The sequence below is a fragment of the Podospora anserina genome, chromosome 7, assembly GCF_000226545.1.
Source record: "Podospora anserina S mat+ genomic DNA chromosome 7, supercontig 1".
Taxonomy (NCBI): domain Eukaryota; kingdom Fungi; phylum Ascomycota; class Sordariomycetes; order Sordariales; family Podosporaceae; genus Podospora; species Podospora anserina.
In genome coordinates, this window is record NW_001914854.1 from 2,751,888 (window position 1) to 2,762,586 (window position 10,699).

At 54.0% G+C, this 10,699-nt stretch overlaps 3 protein-coding genes across 3 annotated transcripts, besides 2 other annotated features; all 3 read left to right on the forward strand.

Annotated features, from left to right (window-relative positions):
• PODANS_7_9620 (uncharacterized protein) lies at window positions 1–1,008 on the forward strand (the record flags this gene model as incomplete). Its single annotated transcript, XM_001908296.1, has 3 exons — window positions 1–133; window positions 195–273; window positions 330–1,008. Coding segments are annotated over 3 exons (891 nt in total), but the record flags the coding sequence as incomplete, so codon positions are not given.
• Window positions 1,009–1,829: 821 nt separating this feature from the next.
• Window positions 1,830–1,900: a sequence feature (Short protein (PODANS_7_9630, CAP69005.1) was converted to a misc_feature.).
• A 58-nt stretch (window positions 1,901–1,958) lies between these two features.
• Window positions 1,959–1,965: a sequence feature (Short protein (PODANS_7_9630, CAP69005.1) was converted to a misc_feature.).
• Window positions 1,966–2,910: 945 nt separating this feature from the next.
• On the forward strand, window positions 2,911–4,321 carry PODANS_7_9640 (uncharacterized protein; the record flags this gene model as incomplete). Its single annotated transcript, XM_001908298.1, has 3 exons — window positions 2,911–3,055; window positions 3,115–3,428; window positions 3,488–4,321. 3 exons carry the CDS (start codon window positions 2,911–2,913, stop codon window positions 4,319–4,321), a joined length of 1,293 nt encoding a protein of 430 aa, XP_001908333.1.
• A 1,795-nt stretch (window positions 4,322–6,116) lies between these two features.
• On the forward strand, window positions 6,117–10,699 carry PODANS_7_9650 (uncharacterized protein; the record flags this gene model as incomplete). The annotated part of the gene is made up of 2 exons (XM_001908299.1): window positions 6,117–9,140; window positions 9,215–10,699. Coding segments are annotated over 2 exons (4,509 nt in total), but the record flags the coding sequence as incomplete, so codon positions are not given.

Here is a 10,699-nt window from a genome sequence, read left to right on the forward strand (position 1 = left end):
CTCACTTCCAACCAAAGACGAATGTGGAGGACCATGCATAATGTGGAGGCACGGAGGAAGGTTTTTTTTCATACCCTTCCGTATGTTGGCGGCCGCAAAGAGAACTGTAAAATCGACTGCTACCTTGACATAGGTCAGTTCTCCTCCCTCAATCCCTTCCCACCCTCATATCAATCACTCACCATCACATACAGCTTCATTATACTCCTACCTCGCATACCTAGACCTCCTCCGCAACCGCCCCATCCTCGCCTCCCACGGTGTAACCGTCGAGTAAGTCCCCTTTCCCATCCCCTCATCCCCTCCCTTATTAAACACCCACCCGCCAGATTCCACCCAACCTTCCTCGGCGCCCTCAACCAAGCAACAGGCAACAAACCCCCCTGGACCCTCCCCGCCAAAGCCGCCCACGGCCCCTTCGACGCAGCCCGCTCCATCGCCCGCCAGGGCACCTACCCCAATGGCAGTCCCCTCAACATCACCTTCCCGGAAAACCTCTTTATAAACGGGAAAACCATCCTTCCCCTTCGTGCCCTGCACTGCATCAAGTCCAAGTTTCCCCCAGAAACCCTCGACCAAACCCTCCTCTACCTCTTCCACATCTTTTGGTCACCTCCCAATCTCAATCTTACTGTCCCTGAAAACCTCAAGTCAACGCTGTTGGCTGTGCCGGAGGGGTTCTCCGGTCCTACGGCGAATGATGACAAGAAGAAGAAGTTGTTTAGTGCGGAGCAGGTGGAGGAGATTATGAAGGGGGCTCAAGCAGAGGAGTTTAAAGGGAAGCTGAAGAAGACGACTGACGAGGCGTTGGAGAGGGGGGCTTTTGGGGCGCCGTGGATATGGGCTACGAATGACAAAGGGGAGGGGGAACCCTTTTTTGGGAGTGATAGGTTCCATTTTGTTTACAAGCATTTGGGGTTGCCGTATAGGGATGTGGAGGTTTTGGCTAATGGGGATGATCCGAAGTGGGGGAAGCTTTGGAGGAAGGAGAATGGGGCGAAGTTGTAGGTGTGGTGAGATGTCGGATGGGGAGGAGGGCTTGGTTGGTGATGCTGGGCTGGATAGCATCACCATGGCCAGGTACTCTTTAGACCTACTGAAACCAGCTGCCATCTATTGTGTGCACTTTCCTGGCCAGGGCGGTGCCGTCCTGGTCTGCATCAGCAAAGGTTTCTCGCGGTGGTCGTGTTTGGGAGGGTGAAGTCATTTCAGGCTTGTGATGAGACGTTGAAAACATATATTGACTGTTCATATGCTTGGTTACAGTTGCGAAGATATGTGCTTAGGTTTCAAACTTGAACGAAGAACTGCTGTTTGTATGGATGCAAAAGCTGCACGTTAGAATCTTATAATTAGCTCTGGACGCAATGTCCAGCGCTAGGCTTGACAAGGAGCTGTACCGAGTCAGCCAAATGCTTCTCTCACTTCAAAGAAATCCTTCTCGGGCATTGAGAAGACCCGTCCATCTCATCTCTGCCGCTGTTCAACAAAGAAGGGTGAGCAAAGTGACCCGAAATGACGTCTGCCACTGCTCGTCGCAGGCAGCTGACCAGAGTTGTCCCCCACCACAGAGCAGTTCCCGCAGCACCCCGCACAGACGGGAAGGGAGCTTGGGCCCTGTTCAAAGAAATCACCTGATCTGCCCCACAGGGTTCCTGCCCTGCCTTGCCCTACCTAGTTAAGTCAACTTCCCCTCCCGAAAAAGCATCCTCTTTCTTCCCTCATCACCAACGCAATCACTCATCTCCGAAGTAACATGTAGGTGCCCTTCGACAACAACAACACCCTCTCGCCTTCCTGTGCTAATTAACACATCACCAACAGTCAAGATGAGAGCGAAGTGGAGAAAAAAGAGAGTTAGACGCTTGAAGCGCAAGAGAAGAAAGATGAGAGCCAGATCGTAAGTCGCACAATCCACCCATTCCTGGTCTACTACAGCTACTGACAGTCGCCCACAGCAAATAAACGACTCGCTTCCTCGACCTCAATCAGTCTCCCAGTAACAATTGAACCTGGGCCATCAGCGAACTCAGCACCTTGGTCGTCCCTTTCGACTACCACGGCGACGCAAACCGTTCTTTGACTCTGCCCGTCGTCAAGTGGGCCAATAGGTCTCGGCAACCACCCCGAGTCTTCAGCAACCACGTTCTCCCCGGGACAACACTTTACAACAATGGCATTCACTGCGCGGAGGTCTGATGGATCATGAAAAAATGAATATGGCTGGTTGCACACCAATCATGGGTTGAGAGGACAATATGGGCGTTTATGGAACATTGGGCAAGCTTTGTGCTATTTCATAGGACTGCAGATTGGGGTTTATGGTTTGCAAGAATTGACATATCTCGAGCTTGAGAAACAACACTTTGTGCTCTACTGTCGCGTGCTCGTGTGATCAAATTGTGTTTCAGTCGTGTGCCCTAGTTATTGCTTTCTCAACTTTTCGCTGCCAGAGTCGCAGCGAACTTTGCTTTCATGTTTTACCTTAAATCAGCTGTCAAGACCCATTGGTGGTCAATGTAACTTGTCACGATACTGCGACTCGACGCGGTCTCTCTGGCCGAACAAGGTAGCTCGAGTCCTATGCGCCGACTATGGCATTTTCATTCCAGACCTCTGCGTAGCTAATCTCATCAAGATCGAATAATTACAGCAACTAGCCCAAGCTCCCAGTTCACTTGAAGCTCAAGCTCACTCGAGCCCACCCCAGTATTTTAGCGACTTTTGCATTTCGTCATGGTGGGTGATGGGTGTGGGGAAGCCCGGAACTTTTGAAAGCGGTGAACCCGCAGCGGGTCTATTTTCCGGCAGAAAAAAGTTGCCCGCTGCACCCTCCGTGCTCCATCTGCCACCACCTTGCGATTACGAACCGAGAAGTTATACCCAAATTCGCAATTCCACACAGTCAAAATGGGCGACCCATCCGAAAAGAAGAGAAGGAGAGCCGAGGATGACACTCCAAAGTCCAAGAAGAAGAAGTCTGAGGGCGCCGGTGCCGCCATGGAGTTTTCAATAACTAAAGTCCACACGCCGCAGGTTTCGCCTCCTGTCGTAGGTATGGACAATTGCGCTTTTTGACTGATTCCAGAGACCTGTGCTGACTTGGTAAACCAGCCATAACACCAGGATTCCTTCTCCGCGACAAGCACGCATTCGATGTCTACGAAAAGGTCCCCCAACAGGCCAACAAGCGCCGAAAGAGCGGCGGTATTCCCCAAGCGCCCGAGATGGCTCTCCACTCCTCCACACACGTATCGATAGACTACACGGCCCGCGAGACCGAGCAAATGCTCAATCACTATCTCGCCATTGTGGATCCAAAGACCAAGGAAATCGAAATCATTTCAGCCAAGAAGATGATGGTGCGACACAAGGTTCGAGCGCAACAAGAGGAGCGCAAGGAACCAGGGGAGGAGAGTGCTGCTCAGGTATGTTCTGTTATGGAAGAGCTGGTTTGGTGCTCACCAAGGCTTACCATTGTGTGCAGACCAACTACGAGAGGAGAACAGCGCTCGGCGAAGAGTTCGGTACTAGAAAGGCCAAGAAGGCGCTCAAGTCCGTCGCCGATAATGCCATCATGGCCTCGACCGACAACTTGGGACAAGCCGAAAACACCATGTTGCAAAATGTCAAGGAGGTGTTCGCCACATCGGCCACCAAGGAGGAGCTGCAAGCTGCTGTCGATCAGGTCAGACCAGTGCCCAAGGGCAACTACAATGCCGAGCACATCCAGGATGTCTATATCCCCAGAGAGATCATCGGATCCGAGATTCTCAACGCGGTGCCGGTCATGGATTGGCAGGAAGCTGTTCGCAACAACGAGGCTGTCAACGTTCCTTCGCGTTTTGTTGCCCACCGCATTGCGCGTGTGGCAGCCAACAAGGAGGACAAGGAACGGTTGCAGGTTTTGCGATATCTGTTGTGGGTCATCATCCTCTGGGTCACTACCGGGAAGGGCAGGGAGCGTGGTACCAAGACCATTGCGAAGAGGGACAAGCTGCGAGAGCTTCTGTCCCCAGCGCCCGAGGTGGTCATTGAGAATATTCGTCGGAAATTCTCGGATAATGGTGTGATGCGCAAGGAGCACATGGAGCTGCTCATGACGCACTGCTGTGTTTTTGCCAGCATCATTGACAATTTTGAGGTCAACATGAACGACCTGAGAGAGGATCTCAAGCTGGAGCAGAAGCAGCTTGCCCAGTACTTCATGGAGGTGGGTGCGCGGGTCAAACAGTCCAAGGCTGGCGGCGTCATGAAGCATATTGCCAAGTTGCAGCTGCCACTGGTGTTCCCCAGGATTCGGTCAGGGGCACGGAGATGATGAGAAGAAACGGTGCGGTGCGGTGATGGGAGATTGGTTGGGGTGCAACGAAACAGTGTTGCTTTTAATCAGGCGCTGGATTGGGAAAATCATGTTGCTAGGCGTATTTTGGACGGGTCAGGAGAGTGTGTGGAGGTGCATTTTGACGGGCAGTTCTGCTTGAGCGGTGGTGAGCCTGGCAAATAACAAGCCAGGACTTACATCACCAAAAACCCTGGGCTCAGCAGAGAGAAACAGGCGGAAAGGTAGAGAAGGGGTTGTTACATACAGCGTTGGAGTTGTTAGTCTAAAGTCGAGTCACAAATGTGGCAAACAAACAAGTGAAATAAAGTTTAGAGCTATCTTTCTGCCGTGTCTGCAAAGACATGTATCTGTGTTGCACGCTCTTCCGGTTGCAGGTAGCTCTGGTTGCTTGTGATACGCAAAGGGGTGAGAAGGCGGGGTGCACCCAGCAAGGACGGTGTTTGTTCAACCCCCCTCCCCCTTTTTCCAGCAAAGCAGAGGAGAGACCCCTCCCCCTCTCCGTCGCCTCCTCCCAAGCAGAGAGTGGCCAAGCCCAGTCAACCCTGCGCTTTCAACCGCTCACACAGACTCTGGTCCACGGCAGGCAAAAGCCAACGGGGCAGGGCAGTTCTTCGGCGACCGGATCCCCTGGTCGGGTGCTGGTCGGGGCGAGTCTTGAGCCGCACACATCGACTGCCACGTGGGAATCTGGTCGGGTTCTCTCTCCACACAACCGCAACCACCTTTTCTCAATTGCACACTCGATCCCATGACGACATTGTAACTGTCGCGATAGACACGTCTGACTGCGCTTAAAACGCGTTCTTTTTGTGAAGCTGTTGAATTGGAGGTTGGCTATGGCAGATCGTATATTGATGATGAGAGACAGTAGAAACAATCAAAATAGACAGCATAATGAGCGCTGCTGATTCAAACCATTACATCTTGCTCTTGATGCATCTGGTGAGCACAATTGATGATTTTCATTGCGACGCGTCGACCTGACTGCACAGCGCTTCTTAATTGCCATTTTTCTGAAGTGATTCACAATGGGTTGCTGCCTGCAGGGGCCTCTGACTCCACTCATGCCCTGTTGCGTGGCTTCTGATTGGCTGGAATGGCCGTGTCAGCAGCCAACCGGGCACCACGCGAAAGGCAGAACACGCGAACCTCCGCCCTGGCAAGTGCGTTTTTCCTGCACTCAGACTGGTTTAACCCGCCACGGGCAAATCCAAGAGCAAGCAGAGTGCTCGTCCCGTCACCACCATCAACTCTGCACCAAGCAGAGCAGACACACCTCCCCGTCTTGCTCCGTTCGCGACAATTACCAATTGCTGGGACGACAACCTTTTTCTTTTTCGCGTCGCATCCATCGATGCATCTGTCGCCATCAATCATCCATCACGAGCTCAGCTTACCTCAACCAACTGCAAGTTCCAAGCGATTGCCCATTCACGACCACTTCTGCCTCATCCCATGTCCAAGAGTCGCAGTCGTGAATTTCCCACTTACACCGACTCTGTATACCCCATTTGATCGCTCATGCCGCCTATGAATTGATGAGACCTGAGCGAACAACGTGAGCATCCCTCCCTTGCTACCATCGAAGTCATAGCTTCGTGCCGATTGCATCCTACATCAGCGCATGTTGCTTGCTTGCTTGATGCTAACCGCACACCTTTGCAGTCTCGAGTCTTGATATCAACGACACACGTTACCCTTGTTGTACCATTGTACCATCAAACTTTGGCCTTTCGCGTCATCCCATCCCATCGAAAGAGGAACCGTCAGGATGCCCTCAAAGCGCAAACGCGATCCCCTCGACGGATTCGACCCTAACAAATCGGATTCGGAGGACGAGAACTTTGATCCAACAGAGGACGCACCAGCACCACGACGAAGCGCCAAGAAGTCGCGGTCGACGAGGACCAAGAAAACAGGAGGAGGCGCTCGCGGCAAGCGATCCAACAGGTACAGAGGGTCCGATATTGAAGACGATGATGAGCCCGAGGACAGCGACCTGGAAGATTCCTTCGCCGACGATGACCATGATGACCACGAAGACGAGTCCGATGAAGATTTGCCCACCAATGCCGCCGGTCGCCGCGCGAGGAAGGCTGCGGTGAAGCACCAATCATACAGAGAAAGCAGCGCTGAAGAGGAGGAGGAGATCAAGGAATCCGGTGACAGTGCCAGCGAGCTGGAGAAAACCCCAAAGAAATCGGCCAATAAGCCATCAAGAATTGTTGTGCTCAAGACAGCACAAGCACAACGATCATCCAAGCGTGGAAAGGAGGAGCCACCATCAAAGCCACCGCCGGCACCTGCTCATCCAACGCGCCGAACTCGCGCCCGTACCGAGGAGGTCGAGGAGCCACTGTTTGAGCTGACCAACTCTGGGAGACACGCACAGCCAGCTCGGGGGGCCTCTAGGAGCAAGAGCCCAGAAGCATTGGCTCGTGCGACTCGCGGAAACCGCGGAGCTGGCAAAGGCCTCAAACAGCCACCCCAGTCCACCATCGAGGAAGCAACGCAAGAAAGCGAGTCCAAGGACGAGGAACCTGCCGCGGCTATGGGAGGAGAGGAGGCAGAGTCCGTGACTAAGGGTCGGGGAGAGGAACCATCTCCAGTTCGTGGTGATGTCGAGCCAGAAGCCCAGCCAGAAGATGAAGATGCTCCGATGGAAGATCAACCTGCAGAGGCCGCCGAATCTGCCGCGCCATCCGCACCAGCCGATGATGAAGATGACGATGATGACGATGTTCCAATCACCAGAAGGACACGCGGCGCGCGAGCAGCTGCGTCAGAGCCCGCCGAGGAGGCTGCGGAACCAGAACCGGAGACCGTCGGAGGGAGTCGCCGTCTTACACGAAAATCGCGCCTTCGTGGAAAGAAAAGTTTGCAAGAGCCTAGTAGCGACTTCGAACCTGGTGAAGAATCTGCCGATCACATGTCTGCGTCAGAGGCTCCTAATGAGGAGGCACCCAATGAGGATGATGAGTCCACTCCCACACCTCGTCGTGGTCGCGGCTCTAGAGCTGCGAGTCGACGGAGCCGTCGCAACCAGCGAGATTCCGGGGACGAAGAAATCGAACTCGACAAGGATGAGATGGCCGAAGAGCTGGAGGAGCTGCGTGAAAGTAGTAGATCACGGCCCCGCCGAACTCGTCGCAGATCACCGTCCATCCAGTATGAGGAACGGGAAACCAAGAAGCGTCGCACAAAGCCGGTCAACTACAGCATACCTGCCATCGACCCTGCTGCTTTCGAGGTTGAGGATGATGATGCCGAGCCAGCTGCCACGCCTGCCAGAAACCGCAGAGGTGGCAAGAGCGGCGGCACTCAAGCCTGGGAGCGTGCTCTCAACACTACGTTTGGTCCGTTCGGCGGTGGTGGTGGGGCTGGTTCCCTACTCAACGGACCATGGGGCACTGGAGCTACTGGTGGTGTAGACTCTGACAGTAGTGACGACGAGATGAACATGCGCTCTGGCGTTGGCGGTACCGTCGGCATGACGCCTACTTCTGCCGCGCCTCCAGTCGGTCTCTTCAACCCTCTCGGTTCCCATAATGATGGGCCTGGAGGTATTGGGGGCGCGACTCCCCAAGTCGGCAAGGTCAAGAACCAAAAGGCGTTTGCTGACGCCGATCCTCTCGGTGTTGATATGAACGTCGACTTTAGCAAAGTTGGCGGTTTGCAGGGTCATATCGACCAGCTGAAGGAGATGGTTACGCTTCCGCTGCTGTATCCTGAGCTCTTTACCAGGTTCCACGTCACGCCACCTAGAGGTGTGCTGTTTCATGGTCCGCCTGGCACTGGTAAGACGCTCCTTGCCAGAGCGCTTGCCAACTCTGTCGGTCATGGAGGTCGCAAGATTAGCTTCTACATGCGAAAAGGTGCTGATGCCCTCAGCAAGTGGGTGGGTGAGGCTGAGAAGCAACTTCGGTTGCTGTTTGAGGAGGCGAGGAGGACACAACCCAGCATCATCTTCTTTGATGAAATCGACGGTCTCGCGCCCGTGCGGTCCAGCAAGCAGGAGCAGATCCATGCCAGTATCGTGTCGACGTTGTTGGCGCTGATGGATGGTATGGATGGTCGTGGTCAGGTTATCGTTATTGGTGCGACCAATCGACCAGACAACATCGACCCTGCTCTTCGCCGACCGGGTCGCTTCGACAGAGAATTTTACTTTCCTCTGCCTGATTTGGAAGGCAGACTTTCCATCCTGGACATTCACACCAAGGACTGGGGTCTGTCTCCGCAGTTCATGAGGGCGTTGGCGGAAAACACCAAGGGTTACGGAGGTGCTGATCTGAGAGCGCTCTGCACTGAGGCTGCGCTGAATGCCATCCAGAGGACCTACCCGCAAATCTACTCGTCCAAGGAGAAGCTTGTTGTCGACCCTTCCAAGATTACGATTTCGGCGACGGACTTTATGATTTCGGTCAAGAAGATGATTCCCTCGTCTGAGAGGTCGACTTCGTCGTCGGCGGTGCCGCTCCCGAGGACGATTGAGCCGCTGCTGAGGAACCAGCACAAGGCTTTGATTGGGGTGTTGGATAATATTCTGCCGCGGGAGAAGAAGATCACTGCGTTGGAGGAGGCCATGTATGAGCCTTATGCCGATGCGGATACTGGTTTTGCGCGGGAGGCGGCGCATGCTGAGTTTGGAAGGTCGAGAGTTTTCAGGCCGAGGTTGTTGATTTCGGGGCTGCCGGGGATGGGGCAGAATTATTTGGCGGCTGCCATGTTGCATCATTTGGAGGGGGTTCATGTTGAGAATATGGATGTGTCGAGCTTACTTGGGGATGGAAGGGTGAGTTTTTTTTTATTTTTATCTTGTTGGGATGATGTGAAGGGATGATTGCTAACTGTTGGTAGCCTGTTGAGCAAGTGATTGCCAGCCGATTTGTCGAGGTCAAGAGGCACAAACCGGCGGTTATCTTCATTCCTAATGTTGATCTCTGGTTCCGCAGCATACCGGAGGTGGCTGTTGAGATGTTCAAGACTCTTATCATGCGCATCCCGCCGTCGGACCCGGTTCTGTTGTTGGGCACTGCCGAGTGCACTCCTGAGTTACTTGATCCAGAGCTTTTGGTCAAGCTGTTTGGGTTCTCCAAGAAGAATCGGGCCGTGATTGAGCCTCCTGAGAGATCATACCGCCTCGAGTTCTTTGAGAACTTGCTTGTTCACCTGAGGAAGTCGCCGCACGAGTTCCCCGACCCTGCCAACCGCAAGAAGCGGGTTATTGAAGAGCTCCCTGTTGCCCCCCCTCCACCACCGAGGACCCTCACCAAGGAAGAGATCAAGGCTCAGCGCAAGGCTGACTTGCACCACCTCAATCTTTTGAAAATGCGGTTGCAACCGATTATGGATCAGATTCACCGCAAGTATCGAAAGTTTAGGCAGCCGGTCATTCCCCTTCAGCAGATTGCGTATCTGTTTGATGAGCAGGATCCCAACTTTGTCCGGCCTGATCTTGCCGAGGGCGAGCACAGGCCGTATGAGATTGCACGGGACAAGGAAGGCACTGAGGGCATCAGGGACACGGCCACGGGCAAGTTTTTTTACAATTTGGAGACCACCACCATCGAGGAGAGGCTTGCCAATGGGTATTATGCCCGGCCGCATGATTTCTACAAGGACATCAACAGGCTTTATCTGGATGCGAAGAATATTGGTGACAAGGACAGGACACTCAAGGCCAATGAGCTGAGGACTAACGTCGAGGTGGATGTGCATGATATCAGCACCTCGCTGGCGAATCAGGGGATCAGGTTTGACGAGATTTACGAGAGGCAGCTGCAGAGGGTCAGGGAGGCGGAGGAGAAGGCTAGGAAGAGGAAGGTTGTTCACTCGGTTATTGATCTGATCCAGTCGGATATTCCGGGTGATGGGGATAGTGACTCTCAGGGGCCCGTGGGCATTGGTTTGCCGCTTTCGCGCAATGCGGGGACGACGGCGGCGAGGTTCCAGCCGATTTTGAGTCCGCCTTCTAGGGGCCATGGGGATTCGACGCAGTCGAGGCCGTTGACGAACGGCACGCCGGCGTCGAAGGTGGGTGATGGGGATGTGCAGATGGGTGGGATGGATGAGGATACTCAGCCGTTGACTGGGAGGGATTTGATTTCGCCGCTGCAGTGGCCCATGCCTAGGAATGTTGGGGGTCCGCTGGGTGATTCGACGAGAGCAACGGCGGGGAATATGTCGCAGCGGTCTGCTATCACCTCTGTTCCGCCGGGTATGTCACCGTCGGCATTATTGAATGATGCTTCGACGACCAAGACGTCGGACCCGTCGACGCGACTAAACAGACCTAACTATGTTGGGCATCTGTCTGCACTTCTGGGCAGAACAACCCTGACGATGCGACCC